At 38.1% G+C, this 21329-nt stretch overlaps 1 protein-coding gene across 2 annotated transcripts; it reads right to left on the bottom strand.

Moving 5' to 3' along the window:
• Positions 1-19007: 19007 nt before the first annotated feature.
• LOC129370930 (type-4 ice-structuring protein LS-12-like) lies at positions 19008-21329 on the bottom strand. 2 transcript variants are annotated; one of them, XM_055047213.1, is made up of 4 exons: positions 21215-21329; positions 21022-21075; positions 20712-20862; positions 19008-19343 (listed from the first exon to the last, which is right to left on the bottom strand). In XM_055047213.1, exons 1-4 carry the CDS (start codon positions 21294-21296, stop codon positions 19100-19102), a joined length of 531 nt encoding a protein of 176 aa, XP_054903188.1. In that variant the 5' UTR covers positions 21297-21329; the 3' UTR covers positions 19008-19099. The 2 variants fall into 2 exon arrangements, with proteins under 2 accessions (XP_054903188.1, XP_054903187.1); XM_055047212.1 differs by having other exon boundaries at positions 21022-21096; positions 21215-21328.

The raw sequence follows: 21329 nt of genomic DNA, 5'->3' as shown, positions 1-21329 counted from the left end.
AATTCAATAAAATTCATCATCAGATCAGAAATTTTATTCATGCAATTTGAAACAATCACTTTGATTATTCTAAAGTAAAATAAGCATTTATTTTAACTGGATCATGTGAGTGGAAATAATACAGAAGTGTGTCTTTAACTGGATGAGGAAAGTTTCATCCTTGCATATTGTGAAATAATTATTTGTTTTAAATTGCAGCATTAAATTAAAACTCACTCTTCAAGATTAATGAACTTAAAAAACTTGTTGTTAAATTAACTTCACAAACTTTAATTTCTGAGTTAAAACCAAGACAATTTTCTTCCTGATTTAAACTGAATTTTCAAGCAGACGGATTTTCACTTTCAAGTTAAACCAGCTTCAAATGTTTTACAGTGTAAACTCATAAAACAAACTTATGTTTAAATATTGTGAAGTTTGAGATAATTCAGCAGAGATCAGACATAATCCTTCACAAAATGAGAAACTGCTTTTCTGATGTGTTCAAGTAAAAATGATTTGAAAATTACTACTTTTGAGAATTTCAATTCTGCTTTAAGAAATGCATCAAAGTGGCTGAGAAAAACAGTACTAACTGAAAATTATTATTTTTCTCATGTTGTAAATTTGCTCTTAGAGTAGAGTCTGTCATTCCTTTGTGTGAACACACACGCGTCCACTCACCTTTAACCTGCTGCACCTGAAAGGTTCTGATCCATCTCTTCTGTAGCGTCTCAATTTAAACTTCTTACAGGATATATTCTTAAAAACCGGATGCCAAAAGAGAGGAGTAGAAAGTGTCGGAGGGCTCAGACCTCGGTTTGTAGGAAGCGGGACAAATGACAGAAAGTATATTGTTTTGGCTCATCAGTTTGTCTTGTTGAAGGTCTTTCCAGTGAAGAAAGGATTGTGTTTTTCATCCTCATAAAAAGTCGTAGGAACGTGATCACATGTAGTTTAACACAGCATGAAGTGAGAAAAGTTGTTTAAAGTCTGTGATTCCTGAAGAAAAAAACATCTAGCAGTGAGAAAGAGGTGAAGCCTCTTGCCTCCAGTGGTAAGTTTCTTATCTCTGCTTGAAGCAAACCACTCAGAGCTAAAATAAGCACAACTCAAAAAACCTCTGGTAAAACTTCCATCTTTGTTTTCTTGATCTGGAGCTAACATTTAGTAACTCAATAAGTCGTGGAGACTGAAACTTTAGCTCAAAATAAGAAAGACATACACCGTTTTGCTGTGTCTTTCCTTTTTACTTTTATTTTGACTCAAGCATTGACCTTTCAACTCTAAATAATTAGCTATTAAACTGTGATATTACAAAAGAACCAATCATCAATATTAAATGAAAACCACATCTTCACTGTCCTTTATATTCACATTCATTGTGAAATATATACAGTAGTTGTGCAGCAAAGTCAGGAAGAATCTTTTCTCCATAATTTGTTGTTTTTAAATGTTTTACATTTAAATAAAAATCCAATAAGCAGCCACATATCCATCTGACACATTATCAACAATAATGTAACTTTTATTATAAAATGTTTTCTTATCTATTTGTAAAAACTGTCTCTGCGTCATGACAGTTTGGTATGAGACAGCTAATCTGCCTTCTTTTAGTCAGCACTTAAACCAACCTATCAGCTCCTGGAGGAGGGACATAGTGCTGTCAATCATCCTCTGCGTGGCGCTGCTCATCTCCCCTCTCGTAACTCTTTTAGTCTCTGTTACTCCTGACAGCAGAGCCTGAACTGAATGCTAAAGTTAGTTAGCATGGCCACATATGACAGCAGATAAACGGTTGTTTCTCCACCATCAGTGCATTGAGCAACATGTACTTGAGAATGATTTACAGCGATAAAACCCTCCTCCTGCCTCTGATTGGTTGATTTTGGTCAACTGGCAGGAGATCACTTTTTCAGAGATTATCTGTCTCATATTCTACTGTCATGGTGACATTTTTAACAAATATGATTTGATTTTTTTGATTTTTCTAAAACATTTCTGCAGCTTTAAATTGTGTCCTTCCGTTTAATTTTCTGGATAGTTCAATAAGCTAGATATAATTTTTCTTTTTATTATTCACATTACAGATAACAAAGAAAGGTTTGGTTTAGACCCTCAGATCTCTGAAAGTGTCTCATGCTCAGTACTGCCCCCTCCTGACCTAAAACCTCAGTCATAAAATGATCCAGTATGTCATGTTTTCATAGTTCATATTAACCTCTGACTGCGACTAACCGTCACCCTGACCCGTGTCCCCTTTCCGCCCTCTGTGGACATGAAGACAGCAGTCCCAGAACTTGACCCAGACGGATCGATGAGCGGCTCAGACCGCCATTGATCAGGGAACGAAGGGAGCGTCGCTCAAACAGCACGAGCAGCAACAGATGTTATTTCTGGGAAGGTTCTAAATAAGACGGCATGCTTGTCCAAAGCACGATTGCCTCTTTAAAATGAACAGAAAACAAAAACAAAGGCCTTGGTTTTTTTAATTGATAAGACGTGAATAAGGGGGTTTGTAAGATGCTCGATCAATATCAATGATTCAGAGGCTGCCAAATCCTTCTTTCTCACCTCTGAACAAAAACTCCACACCTACATGCACCATTTTAGCCCGGTCTAGTGAGTTTTTTCTCAAAAGAGCCTGCTGTCTTTAAAAGCAAATCCATTTCTGAACCACAAAGGATTCGAGTCGGGTGAACAACACAAACAGCTGGCTCTCAGGTATTGTGCTATAAGGGTGAGCTAATGGGATTCAGTTCTGCTTGGTTTTCATTGAAGGAAAGTTTAATCAGTTTTTGGCTAACTTGAACATTTTTGCTGGAGTTGGATTTCGCTCTCTCTTATTTTTTTATTTATTTTTATTTATTTTGTGGTTCAGGGTTTTTTTCTTCCTTTCATTTTCCCACATGAGGGATAAACGTCCCTTTCCTCAGATATGTTTCCATCATTTTTGGTTTGTCTCTTTCGATTTTCAGCTCTGTCTCTATCAACAGATGCTTTTATTTTTCAATCACCTGAACTGTGTCATTTTTTCTGCTGCTTCTGAGAAAGCCAGCCTTGAGTGACAATAAGTCAGCAGTCACCTTCTCACTCCCTTTTTCTTTATTTCAGCACAGAGTTAAGTCTCTTCATTCAGCAGATCTCTGCTGCTTTCCGCCCAGCCTTTTCCTCCAACACTGCACTGCATCGCGTTCATCAATTTTCTCTGTTGTTTCTTCTCTTCATCCTCCTTTCATTTTTGACAGCATCTGTCCACCTCCTCACTTCCACACCAGCTCAGCCTTTAAAACTTCCCCTTAACACTTCACTCTCTTCAGTGATTTTTATCAGATAAAAGAAGATTCATTTTTTTATTTTGTTTAAGGAATTTTGTCACTGAAAGGAGCAATTTAATTGAAGATGCCATAGAAAATAAACAGAAGTTGGTCTTTGTGTTAAGTAAAAACATATTTATTGTGTTACTAAGTAAAGGTTTGTGCAATATTTCTGGTGTGTCTGAAAAATGCATCCTAATTTTATTCCAAGCTCTACATTCATCTGAGACAGGAATGAAAACAGGAATTTAATTGACAGAATTTAAAGTCTCAACTTCCTGGATCCATCAGCTTTTATCACCAAAGAAAGAACTGACCATGTGGATTTTTGCTCATTTGGTTCTGACATGAGGGAAATATCCTCAAAAACAGCTGCTGCTTTGGCCAGTCCCTCACGGTCACAGGTTGTTGGTTCTGGACCGAGTTCAACCAAACTTTGCTCCAGAAAGAAAAAAAATATTAAGGAATACAAAACAGGTTAAGGACAAACTTATCAAAACTATTGCAGGAACTCGACATATGAATGACAGAGGTGTTAACCCTTTTATTTCTGAATTAATGTCCAATTGTACAAGAAAACATTTTACTTCTGCTATTTTGTTCTACTTACATATCCATTAACCAGCTGTAGTTTACATTCCAACCACTAGTTAATACCAAAACCCTTCTAATAGCATCCTCTGTACGGGAAGCATTTGTATGAAACAATATTTTTATTATTTATACATCCTTAGCTGCATTCACAACAAAACAGGCCTGAAGCTAATTAGCATCACTCGTCCAAAAGGGCAAACGATGCAAACAGCAGAATCTGACGGTTCTGACTCCAGAACCAGGGCTGGTTGATGGGTTCTCAGCTTCTTTCTAATATCCACTGCACTCATTTCATTGATGTAGGAAGATATAACGCAATGTTCCAGCAACACGACTTACAGAAACAATTTAATTTGCACATTAGCAAAACTACCACTGATTTATTTGGACATCCTGAGTAAATTTGGGCTTTAGCTCCGGAGCTTCCACACCATATGAGCACCACTGTGAAATTACACAGTTATGACCAGAACATGGAGGTGTGTAGTTCAGATCTTTCCTCCCACATACTTTTCGTTCTCTGAACATTTTTACCTTCCGTTTTATTTTTCCTAATCGCTTCCATCAGATGCTCTTCAAAATTTGACTCCATTTTGTCCACACAGTTCCTTATCAGCTGGTGCTGTAAGCCAAACGGGTCGATGTGATTCCTGCATCCTGCTGTGGATTTGACAGAGTGAATGTGAGAGTCTTTACTTTCTGTTTAATTTGTATTATAATTATTTGATCACTTCTGGGACGTTAATGGAGCATTTAATTTTCAGTCACAAGTGAACATTTGGTCCATTATGAGTGTAAAGATGATAGAGAATGTTGTGGCGAAGGTTACGAACCCTGTCCTGACTCAGCACAACACTGTGAATTCCTCACCTTTTATCTCCATTTGGATGCACTATTCACTATCCAGTTCATCAAATGTGGCAGGCATCATTATTCCCAGTACTGGAACTAACAACTTCTCTCTTTTTAAGTATATTTATTTCAATTCTTGATTACTTTTCATAGGATTTTATGATATCAAGTCAGATAAAATTCAGCTGTGCTTTGTCAGTTTTTCTATCCATCCATAATTGGATCATTATTATGTTTCTTGCTTTAATAAGCAATGCTAGTAATTATAGCTGTACTGTTTTTTGTCATTAATTGTTTTGTTATTTGTTTTCAATCTGTGATACTTTTAAAAAATATAGATTTTGTATTATACTGTGCTTTTGAAAAAATCACTGTAATCATTACACATTTTAAAGATAATGATTGATTTTCCATTTTATTTATTTTTATTTTATGGACTATTCCACACATGTTAAGATTATTTTTAATTGAAATATGTTAAGTAAAAATAGAAGATGAATGCTTCAAATTCACTGGGCTCTTATTTTTTTATCTGGGTTCACTAAAAGCTTTGAGGAAGGAGTAGGTGTTGAGGAGAGAAACAGAAAAAATCAGAAATAACAGAAGTGTTGCTAGTGAAAAAAAAAAAAAGAAAAAAGGAAGGTAAATTGAAAAGACCAGAGCTGGAGCATCCACAGCAGAGCAAAGCCGATGATTTGTGACTCTCTCCAGCGTGCTAGCGTTACAGGAATGGCCCTCCAGGGCAGCATGAAAAGCCTCTTGATTGTTCGGAGTGGTAACTGGAGCGCGCAGCTCCTTGCCATGATAGATTTATTTACATTTCAGCGCCTGCACCCCTCTCGGAAAAAAATACGACGCTGGGAGGCCAGAGCATCAATATTTTGTAGTAGCGATGATGTTCCACCCCTGATCTATTGTTTCATGACGATGACTTAATGCTGCTGGTGATGGCGCATGATGCACTATTAAATGTTTGGCTGCAGGGCCGCACATCAGCCGGCCTTTATTTCGAGACTGGAGCCTGCCATGATATTTCCTGAAATGGTTGAACAAATGTCACAGGGAGGCTGGGAGTCTTTTTTCTCTCTAATTAACCTTAACTAACACTTAATCAATGACTATTTAATGAGCATGATTGCATTATGGTGTGTGACCGAGTGCGTCAGACTTCTGGGTTGTTACACCACTATGATTACTTTTGAGCCGTTCCAAAAAGCCAGGTCATCACTTCATTTTATAAAAGGTCCAAGACATTTGTACAGATCCCCTGCTGAGCCAAATATTATGCCAAATGTTCAATCTAAAATGATAAATGGTGCTCAAGGATTTAATTTGTGCCTGCTATGTAATTATTACAAATCAGCCAATGAATGCCACATTCTCTTTGAGCTTTTAGAGTGCGCTTCTGACTGCGATCGGGCTTTTTCTGCTCTGCCTCCCCTTAAGAGGAGGCAGAGCAACGCTCATGAAGGAAGAGATCAATTTTTTAAAAACTCTCATTTTCCAGACAGTTGTGGAAAACTCCTTAAGCCCAGCTGAACCTTTAAAACCTCCCAGGTTGGTGACCAGCCTCATGTATTGGCTAACCGTCGACCTACAGGTGGAAAATCAAGAGTTTAGGAACTGTTTTTCTGACAGCTTTTTTACAGTGCTTAATCTATATTCACTATGCATTTTGACTAAATATTCAATTGCTTTTGTCACACAAAGGTAGCGAGTTTGAGTGAGAGAAGAAAGAAACATTGCATTTATGTATTTATATTTTAGTATTCTAACAAACTGTAAACTGCACCACTCTCACATTTGATGCATGAATGGGCTTTAAGCAAACAAAAACATATGAAATAACTTATAATTTGCCCCTTTGGCTGTGGCTTACAGCTGCCTTGTAATGAAAACGGAGCAATAAAATTACAGAGAAGCGCTCTAATAGAAACCCTGGTGGAGAAAAAAAAACTCAGGTCAGACACCAATATTCATCATTTTAATAGTAATATTCAGTCTAAGCATTATCAGCTGCCCTTTTGACTAGGAAACCCTGGAATATTTGTAATCCTAAACATACTTTCCTTGATAAATGGAGTCGGTGCAAAAAAAAAACAAAACAGATGTGGTAAAATTAAAGGAGACTCGTGTTGCAGCTGAGAGTATCCCCATCAATATAAACACAAGAAACATCACAAGTCACAATTACAACCAATAAAAAGCAAGGATAATTAGTGTTGCCACGGTGCACCTAACAATGGGGTGAAGAAAAAAGGAAAGCAAAGATCTAGAAAAATAAACCTCTGATGTGTGAAGGAGAAACAAGACGCCCACTGAGATTTTAAATTTACTCAGAGGAAAATATGAAATCAAACAGCATGAAAAAAAAACAAGCAAACAAAAACGTTATAGTGATAAAAGCTTGATGATGGCAGATCATCTCAGAAAGTTTCTTTATGGTTTTTAATTGGCTGGATATGAAATATTTCTCATATTTAGTCATCATCTGCTGCCGACAAATTTCTTTCTACCCAAAATACAAATCAAATAAAATTTCTACATTTACTTATTTTAGATTTTATACAATGCCCTTCATTTTATTGCCTGGTGAATAATTAAAGTCTCTACATTTACATAAAATGAGTGGCTGAAATGCTCTTATTTTGAAGGGGGTGAAGACTGTTTGCAGCATTTCTGTTTCCTTGTCTCACGTTTTCTTCTTTTTCAAGAAAGTTTAATGAACAAATGACTATGTAACGAATGAAAAAGGTATGGATAAAAATGTAACATGAATAAGCAACCAACGTTGTTAACCCTTTCATCACCACAGTGGACAGCTTTCTAAAAGCCATTTTCTTGTGTTTCTTTTTATGTTATAAATGCACACAGACCACTGAAGTGGACACTAATGCATCATAAAATACACTATCAACTACTGGCCATCAACTGCAAATGCAGGAAATTATTTTTGTTAAATCCAATATGGCCGACAGACAAAAAAAAAGCATCCCAACCTACCGCGTCCCTCCTCCTACTGTAGACGACTCTTGCAGGTAAAAAAAATATTCTGACATCAGATAAACCCTAAACAACACTTCTAATGTATTTTTCAAATGACAACTTTGCATTTGGAGAAAATTACAATTGGTCACCTAAAAAAAATTTAATTAAATAAAACAATTTTTTTTACACATTTTTTTCCTACCTTTTCATTATGCCTGAAGAAACTAAAAAAATGGGAAAACATCCTGACACAAAGGATCATAATTCATGCATGAAAGGATTAATTAACTAATCCTTTCACACAAAAATTCACGTTTAGGAATAGTTTTGTGTCACATGGTAGAAAATATCAATCAACAAGGTTGAATTTAGCACTTTAGCATTCTGCTAAATATCATGTTTGGAAAGCATTTTAGCATCAGTGGAATTAATATTAATGATTAGTGTTTTAGGATTAGCACAGCTAACGCTAGCGACGCACAATACTGGAGGAAATCAACATTTCAAAAATGTGTGTTGTCTTTGTCTAAAATTTAAACTTGATTAATATTTAATAACAGCTCATTAGGCTTCAGATGGGAAGAGTATGTGATAAAACCAAATAACACATAACAATGATAATTATTCAGTGAAGTGCTTTTAAATCATACTCTAATAATGTCTACATTTCCATTAAAAAATAAAGTAAAAGCTGTCAAAGTAAGTGTCTCCAGTATTAACGAGAAAAAGTATGATTATCTAGTTCCTGTAAGATGATTATTCACGCCTCAGTGACCATCATCGACTGGTTTTTGGACTGTAATGTTTCCATAAGGCGAACAAACAGAAAGGGCCAACAGCAGGAGCAACATCCCTGAGCAGCCGGCAAACATCCACAAGCAGACGACTCTCAGTCTTAAGTGGGAGAGCAGCAGCCTCTCTCCCACTTAGGATAGTGGGCTATTTAGCCTGACAGCCATTAAATATGAATTAAAAACCACACAGGCCTCTTTGCCTTCGAAAATGTCATTACATATCTTTATGGAGGCCGGTTGTTGAATAAGCAGTTTGCAGGGCTCCCCTGGGGGCAAAGCTGGGGATGGGAGTGCAGACAAGTGAAGTAGATGGAGGAAGAATAGGAAGAGATAGCGGGATGGGACACGGGGGACAGATGGGTGGAGGACCGAGGGGGAGATAAGAAGAAGCGAAGCAGGGATGGCAGAATAAAAACATGGATGGCAACAGGGAGGATGAAGAGAGCAGAGGACTAACGAACAAGCAGGTCTCCTTTAACGGATGAGGCCTAATAGCAGCTAAAATGGAATCTACATTACTGGTCCTAACTGAGTGCAGTACTTCAGGGGCCGGGCCCCGAAAGGAGCAAATAATAGCGCTGGCTTGAAGTGGTGCTTCAGTTTCTCTCCAGTAGATGAGGGAGATGTGTAGGGGGATATGAGATTGATGGGGGGAAAGGGAGGGAGTACTTCAGAGATGCTAGCCTTCTTAGTATTTTCAGGGTTGTTAAAAATAATCAGAAAAGGGAAAAAAGGTCAGCGTGCGCTGGGCCACTCATTTTATCGCTCAGTGTTTATGGTGTGGCCCTGGACGCTCAAATTGCCCCGCTGTAATTACCCTCCAAGGTGCACCTCCAAATTGTGACGCTATTGTTGAAGAAATAAAGACATTACCTTTGGTCTGTTTGTTCTTGAATACATCATTTGTTGCATTAATAAAGCTAATTTCCCTGAAATGTATCTCATATAGTTGCGCACAATATGCATTTAATGATGTTATTTTCACCCACGCGCTCATGTTTGACCCGCAGACAAACTCTTCAGGAGGTAACCGCATAGGAGGGAGGGAAAAAATGACCATAATGCATTCTTTTTATGCTAAATGATCACATTCAGTCAGTCAAACACTTCCTGCCATAGTGTGGCTTTAACAAAAGAACAGTAGAAAAGTGTTGTACAGCAGCAATTCCTTCTCCCCAGAAGAGCTTTTTTTTCTAATGCCGCACTGCAATTTGACTTCGGTTTGCTGCTGGGCTCATTGTTTCTGTAGGAGACTGAAAAAAAATCATACATTTCTGCTCCGGGCTCTGCAACAAAGAAAATACAAAACCATGTTTAATCACTGGGAAATGCATACATTTCTCACTCTTTATGGCACATTCGTTTAATTTTCATCAATATTGGAATATCAACTGAAATCTGACTTCTTTTCTTATTACAGCAACGACCAATAAAACGATCCAAGAGATTACAAAAAGAAAACACGTTCATTTTGATGCTCTATTTTAAATGAATAGAGGAAAATTACAGTAAGTATCTGAATTTAAAGCACCAGTTCTGCTTAATAAGCAGAAAGCTTTATATTGTCTTTTTAAAACACACATTTTACATTATTACAGAAAAGAAAAGAATGCATGTTTGTATGTATGCAAAAGTGAAAAACAGTTGTTTTTTTTAAAGAAAGCTATTATTCTGAGCATTTTAATCATTTTCAGTCATTATGTTATTGATAGCTGTTGAAATATTAATGAAACAATAATAAAGAAATAATCTGTTTGGAGACTTTTATCTTTATTTTATGAGTCAGGAAACGTTTCATCCCAGACACAGCCATCCTGGCCATAAGTGGAAAATGTGTGCTTGGGACGTTCGATATTTCTCAGATTTAAAAAAATAATAAAAAATGCATCTGTGTGTGTTTGTATGCATATCTTTTCTGTGCATGTTTTTACGTTGAACCGCATCTGAGCACACAAGAGGCTCTCGAAAGTGTACAGACAGGTTATTATGATATAAAAAAAACATAATAAATGACTTCCTTTTTTGTCTGGTGGAGCTCAAATGAAACAAACTAATGTGTTCAGAGACAAAATGCAAAAATAAAACGCTTCAGCTTTGAAGCAGGGGCGTGTTCGCTCTCAGAAAACTACGAGATGTTTTATGGACCTTTTGTTTTATTTTCAGCAGTCAGTCTTTCTCCACACTGACTTGGCCAGACTGATCTACTCAGTCTACCACATATCAGAGTATACCGGCTTCTTCACGTGATCCACAGATTTTCAGTCAAATTCAGCGCTGGAGTCGTTAGTTTTCCTCTTATATTACATTTATTTTCTTATTAGGATGTTTTCTTTAAGTCTCTTTATTAGCAACTTTCCAGGAGTTTTGGTTCTAATCTGACTGATATTTGAAACTGTTCTATTTTTTTCTCACTGTGCCAGAAAACCCCAGATCCATCTGAAGTAAGGCAACGATGAGAGTAAGGCCATGATGCTGCCACCACTGTGCTTCATTGTTGGGGAAGTTTGGTTTCTTCAGAACATGAAACATCCAGTTTTTGTCATATTTCTCCATATTTTTTTCTAATTATCCCTGACAACTTTCAGCTGAGCATTTGTTCTACTCTTCTCCTGACTGATACTTTTGAAATTAAATCAAAAGCTGAGTTAGCAAAGTTAAGTCTGCCATCAGCATTGTCTGAGTTTTTTTTTTCCTAGTTCAAATAAGACAAAACCTAGTAACTTTTCTGCAAGACAAATAAGCTTGCTTAAAGTCAATAGATCAAGTTCCACTGGTAGATTTTTTTCACTTTAATCAGGAGAAATGGACCCAAAATGCAGACAGGATCACAGTGAATCTTACTTCACAATGAAACTGAAAACACAAACTGGTCCACAGGGACCAGAGAAAACAAGAATCCAGAGAAAACTGGCAGCAGGAGTAGAAAGTGGCAGAGGGGCGAGGGAGAGAAGGAGAGTTTCACATTAAGGCGTAGCTAAAGATATGAAACTGGAGTATTTAAGAACAAGACGAGAAATAAACATATTAAACTGGAAACTCTAAGAAACGACTAAAAGTAAAACAGAAACTGATCGAATCAAAAAGTGTCATGTTGGACGTGAGTTTCTTCACCCACATTCACACATAAGGCTGGAAGATCTTTGACTCAATGATTTATTTACAGGAAATCTTGATAATGATATATTCCAGATTTGGCCTCTGGGATCCAGATTGGCTGGCCGACAGGTTCTGCTTGGAGAAGGGAGAAGTTAGTGACCGGGTCGAGGGATGGAGAGAAGGGCTTACAGTCTCTCAGGGCTTGCAGTCTCTAAGGGCTTGCAGTCTCTCAGGTCTTACAGTCTCTCAGGGTTTTACAGTCTCTCAGAGAATGCAGTCTCTCAGGGTTTACAGTCTCTCAGGTCTTGCAGTCTCTCAGGTCTTACAGTCTCTCAGAGCTTGCAGTCTCTCAGGTCTTACAGTCTCTCAGGTCTTGCAGTCTCTCAGGGTTTTACAGTCTCTCAGGTCTTGCAGTCTCTCAGGTCTTACAGTCTCTCAGAGCTTGCAGTCTCTCAGATCTTACAGTCTCTCAGGTCTTACAGTCTCTCAGAGCTTGCAGTCTCTAAGGGCTTGCAGTCTCTCAGGTCTTACAGCCTCTCAGGTCTTACAGTCTCTCAGGTCTTGCAGTCTCTCAGGGTTTTACAGTCTCTCGGGTCTTACAGTCTCTCAGGTCTTGCAGTCTCTCAGGGTTTTACAGTCTCTCGGGTCTTACAGTCTCTCAGGTCTTGCAGTCTCTCAGGGTTTTACAGTCTCTCGGGTCTTACAGTCTCTCAGGTCTTGCAGTCTCTCAGGGTTTTACAGTCTCTCAGGTCTTACAGTCTCTCAGGTTTAGGGGCGCTGAGGGAGAGGAAGGGCTCCAGGTCAGAGCCGAGGCTCTCAGATGGCGGGTAGCGGGGAAACGAGCTGCGGGCTGGAGAGTCCGTCCGGTTGGCAAGGAGCAGGCGCCGAACCGAGCCTTGGCTGGACGGGATTCCTGATCCAAACAGCTAATCGGGATGTGAGAGATCCTGGCGGAACAGGACCAACTTGATGATCCATAAAAACAGAGACATGATCTTGAGGATTGACTCTGAACAACAAGCGATGACTGACGGCTCCACCGCTTCCCCAGAGTCCAGCAGCTGGAATCAGCTGCAGGTGCGCCAGCCTGCCGGAACTCCCCACGAAGATCGTCTATAGGAAGAGCGCTCACACAACACTGAATCCTCACAGAAAGAAACCAAGCAGAAAACCAATTCAAACAACCGAGATCGAGACAAATAAAAATGTATTTATAAAAACAAAATCTACATTTAAGAATTCTGCATATAAAAGTTTCTTTTAAATTATTTTTTCTCATTAAAATGGTGATTCTATGGACACCAGGTGATAAGAATATTAGCATATTCTTTCAGTAGCTCCAAGTGACACACATTATATAGATTATTAAACACAGACCGATGTTTTAAACTTATGATGATTTTCTGCTTACAGCTAATAAAAACACATTTTTAAAAACACCAAAAAACAAAACAAAAAACAGAAATGTGATCCTAATAAAAATTCTGTTTAATGTTTTATTCTTAAAAAGTTACTTTCAGTCTGACCAACTGCAGAGTAATAGGCTTATCATATGTATTACTTTCTATTGTTTGTTTTTCAAACCCTCATGGGTTTGTATATTGAGATTTACTGTAATTTTTCTTGTCATCATATTAGAAACAATCTGCTTTTTTCAGTCATTTCCACTGGTTATAACATCCCATCGAAGAACGAATAACTCTTGATGTTTACCTAAACTTTTTCATAAATTTTCTCTCTAAATACATCTATTTTCTCAAAACAGATCCAATTAAACAGCTTGTGAGCTTCTAAAAGTAAACTTTTAACAACCCTTTAAATGACTATCAGTATTGTCTATCTGATCCCTTTAACATGATTACACTCTTTGTCCTAAATTCTGAGTCCTAAAGAAAAAGTCGCCTGGGAAAAGAGCAATGTCGCTATTATGCAGTCATAAAACTAATTAACTCCCCAGCTGCAGCACATTAAGCAGCAGGAAAAGTCACCTGCAAATGTCACTTCAATCAGTTAAAACTCTGTTGTGGTGCTGTATATGACCTCATACTGTCCATTCATCCACCTGAAACAACGGCAACTCTGTTAAGCTCAGTTTGTTCCTCTTTCCTGCAACTCGTCTGTTAGGAGCTCAGAAGAAAATGAGCCTTCCGAGTATTTTAGTCAGAAATCCAACATTCCTTTCTCTTAGAAGTAAAAACATTGAATAGCTGCTAACATAAAGGAATAAAAGAATTGTTTTATTTTTTTTCAAATGGTTACAGAAGTTAGAAATGAGCAATTAAAAGTACAGCTGCAGTACAGCTAGCTGCTACAGGCAGTTAGTAAAGTTTTGATGAAAACTTCCCTGGCTGAATCTAGTGTGGCTAAAGTTTGGCCGGGTTTCTTTTTTTGCAATTTCTTTGTGTTTTGTGGTTGGCCCAAATGATTGATGCAGATTGTGTGACGTTTATAGACTAAACTTTTCAAAAATAGAAAAGGTTATGTACAACACACAACATTTGTCCATTATTTGCTTTAATTTTAGTTCGATAATGAAAAGAACCCCAAACATTCAAGTAAAGTATTACATTTCTTTTTATTTTACAGCAAGAACTCTTGAAGAATTAATTAATCAATAAAAAGTTTTTTTTTCAGGCCATGAAAATAGAAATTAATCCATTGAATTAAAGTCAGAAAATCATATAATTTTATTTTATTGAGGCAGATATATGAAACAATAAAATGGTTACTTTGTTTCATTAAAATATAACATCAAGTTTAATGGTAATAATACAATTAAAAAAACAATTAAACTATTTGAACCTCAAGTTTGTATTTGTCATTGAAACAATAATAATCATATCAAAGTTTTTTACAGTTCAGAACAACAAAAGTATTTATAAAATATTAACTTTTTTATATCACTTCATCAACTTCTTAACTCGGATTTTTATTTAGTTTATGGGGAAAAAAAGATTGCTCACAAAATCAATGACATTTCTCGTCCAAAAAAATCAAGGTCTCTCCAGAATAATTCAGTCCTCAGACTGCAGTGATGTCAACCCAGTCATTCTGAAATATATCCAGATATTTTTAAAAATATCTGCATATTAGTGGATCCAGCCAGGGGAATTTATTGCCCTGTGAGATATTTAGAAAATTTGGATTTTCTAAATATCTCACTATTGCAATTAACCCACATTTTACTAACTTTTCTGCCATCTTTCCTGTCCTCATGACTCCACCCCCCACCCCCATGCCACCTGAATCTGGGTCAGGCTGCATGCAGGGTGGTAATGCATGTCATTTAAACTACAACAGCATGCCAAACATTGCACCCAAGTAATCATTTGCAATTGCAAAATTGCCCAGATAGATATTGCTACATCAAGTGAGATTTGATGTAAGTGTGCTGCTCTGCAGATCAGTAAATATTAACCAATTTTTCAAAAACATATTTGTTGCTGTTTGATTGGCTTGTGCAGTTTTTTTGAATGTACGAAGGACACAGATGACGCTGCAGAGAGACAGAGATCAGTGACAATGTTTCTCCGCCTTTAGTCACCATCAGGTTGTCTAATGGAAAGCTAAATAATCACCTTAACTTTTGATTGAAACAGATTTAATGAATATAAGCATGCAGATGGAAGAGAAGCTGGAGCCTGTTGTTCATGTCCAGAACAGGCAGCAGGTCCGTTTCTGCAGGCTGGGTGCACAGCTTCACTTGCTCCTTTTCCCCTGCATTGCTCTGTTTTGTGAGTTTGTGTATGGATGTATGTATGTGTGTGTGCTTTCTCTCCTGTCAGTCCACTTAAGGGCCTTTGGTTTCAGAGGAGGCCATTGTATTTCCTCCATCGCCTAGCAACCATCACCAAGGCCAGCGGTCCATTGTTGCGGAGGCTGAGCACCTGAATTGCCTGCTGCCTGTTTCTACTTTTCAAAATTGTACTGTAATTTCACAAAGTGGTGTTTCAGCATTAGAGGGAAGCAGCCGCGCTCCAAATTGGAGGGCTATGAAAATTGGGGTAAGCTTCGTTTCTGGTGGTTTCGCCTCAAAAAAATAAATAAAAAGAAACAGCCGTAAAAACAACAGAAAGACAATCAAATTATAGGTGGAACAGGAAAAACAAACACTTATTGATATGACATTGACAGCTCAAGCTATATTATGTTCTTATGTGTCTGTGAGGCGAGGAGACAGCAAAACAAGAGAGATAAAAACGTAAATATTGAAATTATCCACAGGCTTGCTGAATCGTAACTTGTTGAAATGAATTTTATGGTGATATAAGTCTAGAAAGGCAGGAAGACAAAAAGCTTAAGAAAAGCAAGGAGAGAAACAGAGAAGTGGAAAAATGGGGAAAGATATGAACAACATGTAGTGGGCGGGATTTTGGTGCTGGAAAAGGTTTATGGGCCAGATTTTTCTCTGTGACGTCACGTTTACACAGTTTCCTTGAATAGCACCTGTGTGCATGGGGGCTGTCTGTCTGTCAGTCCTGAGTAAAAACATAACCCGTGCCAGCGAAAACACATCTATCAGTTGTTCTCCGCCGACCAGCCAAGACAGAACGTGCTTTTCCTCCGCAGAGGCCATCAGCGGCTGTCAGGTCTGCAGATCTCAGACCCTCAACTCTGACTCATTTTGTCATCTTTCCTGAGAGCAAGCGCACATTTTTGAAAACATTTTTTTTAGATTCAGTTTTCTTTCTTCTTCTTCTTTTTTTTTGCAAAAAAAATTGCTCATTTTGTGCAGCGGCCATCGACCCCCTGCGTGGATGACCCCAGGTGTTCAATTCAGAAGCGGTAAGTGGAAACAATTTCCCCATCAGTGAAACCTCTGCTTCCTGCATCGCTCTGTTCTGCTTCTTATTTTCCACTATACATTTTCTGATTCTATCGGACGTTTTATTCACTTCTATTTATGTTTCTTTCATCATCTGTCAATGTCACCCACTTTTTCTCACATGAATATTGTGTTTTAACATAAAAAGGTTACAAATCTGGTTTACCTCTTCATCTCAATTCTAGCTGCAATTACAACAGAAAATCATGATTAAAACTGACATAGTAGCACTAATCTTCCATCATGCATGCTGAAAACTGTTACATACTTTTAATTTATGCGGAAGTGCGTGCAAAAAACAAAATCTGGGGAGTTCAGGAGCAGAGTCCAGTCAGTTAGCAGTTTTAAATCATCCTTTCCACAGTAATTTCCACAATCAGACTTTTCCTGGTTTTCCTATATCTGGTTTTCTCTAAGGTCTCTACAACTATTTCAGATTTTGGCTAATTCCATAATTTATTTATTTATTTTTAATTTTTTGCATGAGAATAAAGTGTTTCAAGTTCCCTGAAAAAAGATAATATAACACAAATAAAAAACTTACAAAATGTATCCATCAAAGCTTGCATCCTGAAGACTTTTTCTGATTTTTATTAAACTCAAAAAGTTGGCTGTTTTTAGTTTTGATAGATTTAATAAATAGGGCAACAATGCAATATTTGTACCATCCCTTCATCAGCTCACGAATCAGAGCCGATAAAGGGATAATCGGCCAGTTTCAATCACCAGCTGACTGATTGGTGCGTCTCTGCTAAACATTTATTTTCAACAAAACAGAAGCAAAACGACTTGAAGGTCACAAAAACCAAGGTTAGACAACAAACTAAATGACTGGATCGATTCCAAAGATTTAAATTTATGACATAATTTAATTGGTTGAAACACTCAAGATTACAGTCTGAACTTCTGCACAAGCTGCATATGTCACATCCTGTTATACAGCATGTATTCATCAGTGCTGCATGTTCCCCTCAGTGTAACATGTCTCCAATGAAAGCTTTAACAAAATGGCAAAATGCCAATGAGAAACAATCGCCTGTGGGTTTGCGCTCAGAGGCTGGATTCAGACGTCTGCTGCAATAAATATCTGATTATCGTCAATGTCATTAAACCGAACCATTTCCATCAGATATGTTAATAATGTAACCACTTTTAAAGAGTTAATTGATCATCTTAAAGGAGGTTGAATGGATCATTCATTTTAGCCTTGTACGGCTCGTAATAAGTAATTTGTGCGATGATTCTATTCGTTTGTGTTTTACAAATGAATGACTGTAACCATCCTGAGCAGAAGGAAAAAAGAATATTTGACATGTAATTCCTGAAATATGGACTAATTCATAAAGTTTACAGATTTTCCTCAGTGGATGTAAAAATGGAAAAATTGATCTTTAAAATTTGCATAAATGTTTGTTCAGGGAAAGATCTTAGATGTCGAGTTGATTCCTGCACCATTTATTCCTGCTGTGTAAAAGATGGACATCTGAGCTCGGTGCTCTGCGTGCCAGAACCGCTCTGCAGACGCTGTTTTCTCTCTCTGTTCCAGCTTTCATGGTCACCGCCAAACTTGGGATGAGAGCATCAGATAACCCTGACGCTGACCCCTGGCTCTGCTTCACCCATGCCTGCAGGACACTGACCTGTCCTCACACACCAGGTCTCTCTGAATCGAGCATCTGAATCAGAGAAATTGAAGGTCGAGCAGAATTCTGGGGTCAGAGGTGAATGCTGTGATTCTTGAAACTGCTGGTTTGAAGAATGAAAGCTGTTGAGTGAAATGCTGTCATGTCTGAGCAGAATGTTTCTGAAAGGTCTGCCAGCCGGCTGGTTTAATCTCTGCGAGGACAAGGAGAAGGCTGATCAGGACTGCCAGTTCTGCTGCGGAGCTGCAGCCTGCGGCCTTCAGCCGCCACCAAGGTTCCCTCAACATCCGTCTTAACACCTGTGATCGCTTCAGTTTAAATTCCTGAAATTTCCACTAAAATGGGCAGAAATGAAACCTGAAGACATGCATGAGGGGTCCAGTTGGTCCGGAGTGAAGTGGAAGACTAGTGATTTTGTTGTTTTGCTTTTAGACAGACAACAAGTCATTGTCTCCCTCCCTGCTTCGAGACACAAGCACACTTAAACAATCCTGCCATGAAACATGATTTGATAGAGTGTGTTTATGTTTGAGGATTTGTAATCAGTCACATTGAGGATTTTTTTGCAGAAAACTGAAATGTTTTGCTATAAATGAAGGTGTGTTACATGTTCAAACACTAAAAATGATTATTTTATGTTCTTTAAATGTGTTTCAGTCTCCACACAGTTATTTACCATGTTTTGAGGAATCAGATTTGGGTTTTAAGCATTCTGCATGGCTGGAGCTGCATGAATTACTGCAGGACTCAATAAACTGATAAGTGCTGATAAACCTTCAGCACTTTGAACCATGAATGAAGGAAAAGCCGGAAACCTGCAGCTTAGAGGATCAGATGCAGATTCACTTGATTTTATCTTTATCATCTGATCTTTTTAGTTTCTCAGACATGAAGGTGAATAAAAAGCAGGAAAAGCTGATGACTTTCAAAAAAAAGTTTAATGATGCAGTGCTTCTCAGTGAAACTGAAACAGAAAAGTCTTTAGTGTTCAGAGCGGATTTTGCGCTCCAGTCACTGGGGTGGCAGCAGGGCCTTGGACTGATCCATCACCTTCTGGAGGAACTTCTCCATCATGTCGGTCAGGGGCTTCATCTGGTTCTGGAGGTTATCAGTTAGGACCTGACCGTTGAAATCGTCTGTGATGGGCCGGATGTGCTCCTCGATGTTGGAGATGATGGGTTTGATCTGCTCCTGCAGCTTGGCCGCCTGCTCCACCAGAGGCTGGATCTTTGCCCGGCTGTCCTCCATGTACGTCCTGTGGTGAACAGAACCAGAGGTCAAACATGAAAACATTGAGGAAAAATATGATTCATATCGCAGTTTCTTAGAAATGTTATAGACTCACACATTAAAATAAAGTCACATTTGTAAAGTGGAAACTGCCTCGTTTTGATTTTTAAATTATTCAATAACTTTTTTTATTTATTTGCATATATTTATTGATGTCTAGTTACGACGTAAAACAATATTGTATTTTCTTGAGATAAAATGTAGTGCATAATTGTAAAACTAACTGAAAAAGATTTTTAAAAACAATAAAAATCTGAAAAGTGCGGTGTGCATGTGTTTTCATCCCCCTTTACTATAGCAGATGCAAACCAGTACAACAAACTGGCCTTAGAAGTAATCTTATTTAATAAAAAACATCTTCTCTGTTTTTTGTAATCTGCATTATCCAGATTTTCTATAAAGTCTGTTAATCTGAGGAACTGCCGACTCAGGTGGGGAAACCTGTTGACTCAGCAGCCATTGAACCCTGCAGTCCTCAAATCTGATCTTTACGAAAGCAAAAGGTTCAGCCAGCAGAAAACATGAGGCCAAAGGTATTTCCTCAACAGATCACGTCTATTCTGAAACACTATGATGTGATACTGATTTAGCTAAGGACAGGTCAGTGGTTTCAATCAAAGTATTCAAAATATGGATCTAAATTTATGTTCACAAATTCTCCCCATCAGATCCGATTGAGTTTGAGCTGTTATTTAAAAGAGGACAAAGATTTTAAAATAAAGTTTCTAGATGTGCAAAAGTGGTGAGACTGAAGCATTGGTGAATCTTGTTTTGTTGTATTCATAGCGTTCATCCTGCTTTTCCGATTTTCTTCAAGCTCACAGCTGATCACCCTAATGTCTGCTAAAAACATCACTTTTCCATGTGACACAAATTTGTAATTTAGTAATAGATCATTAAATAGGTCCCCTATTTTGAGAAAGGAGAGACAAATGCTTGTGCCACAAATTTTCACTTTGCATTCACTCTGATGTGTGATTTCTCTCTCTGCAGAAATCTTTTATGAAATATTCCAGGACTGTATTGCAGATAATTATCAGAAATCTGACTTTCTTACCAAAGGTTTTGGGCAATCAGCTTATGGTTTTTACTATGTTTAATATTGAAGACATACCTCAAAAAAACTGCAGTGAAAGGTGGATCTAGAAATGATTAACTCTGAAGACAAAGCATGTAAATCATGTTGATTTTTCTCCTCCACTTCACAATCAGGAACTTCAGGAACTACTTTATGCTGGTCTCATGAGATACCAGAAAAATGCATATTTTATATTATCAGGTGAAACACTTCCACCTGTTGTCATCAGATGATGTAACAAGTGAGTTATCTTACTGGGCAGTGTTGGTCATCTCTGGAGCCTTCATCTTCTCCATCATATCCTGGGTTGCTGTGCTGACGAAGGTGGACATCTCCCTGAGGACCTGGGTGATCCTGTCCACCTCTGGCTGGAGCTCACGCTTCACCAGCGACCTGGCCACAGAGCCTGAGATCGAAGCAGTTTTCAGGAGACAGTTTACTTTTCAGCTGGAATTAATTTTCACGCTTTTATTTGGTCCTAAACTTTATTTTTTAGGGATTTCAATGTAGCAGCATGCGGTTTCAATGTAAATATAGTGATAATATTTCTGTAAATATGCTTCACCGTGAGCAACAGCCAGCACAACAAGAATAGTGGCGACCAGGGAGAACTTCATGGCTGCAGAGGAGAAGCACAAACCTGAAGGCAGAGAAAAGATCAGCTCTCGAAGCAGTGACCAGGGCATTTTCAGCAGCTGCACATGTAAAGAGCTCTGATCTGTGATTATACAAGCAAACGCCTCGGAGAGGAGACTCACCTTCACTCCTGGGGTTCCTGGACTTGATGGTGCCCTCTGTCAGAATGTCAGAGGCTTTTATAGTGGATGAGTTAATCACCATTACTCAGACTTTAAATCACCTCCAGTGACAAGA

The sequence above is a fragment of the Poeciliopsis prolifica genome, unplaced genomic scaffold (assembly GCF_027474105.1).
Source record: "Poeciliopsis prolifica strain line A6 unplaced genomic scaffold, Auburn_PproV2 SCAFFOLD025, whole genome shotgun sequence".
In the NCBI taxonomy this organism is placed as follows: domain Eukaryota; kingdom Metazoa; phylum Chordata; class Actinopteri; order Cyprinodontiformes; family Poeciliidae; genus Poeciliopsis; species Poeciliopsis prolifica.
Note: the sequence above shows the minus strand (reverse complement) of the source record. Positions and strands in the feature narration are given on the sequence as shown.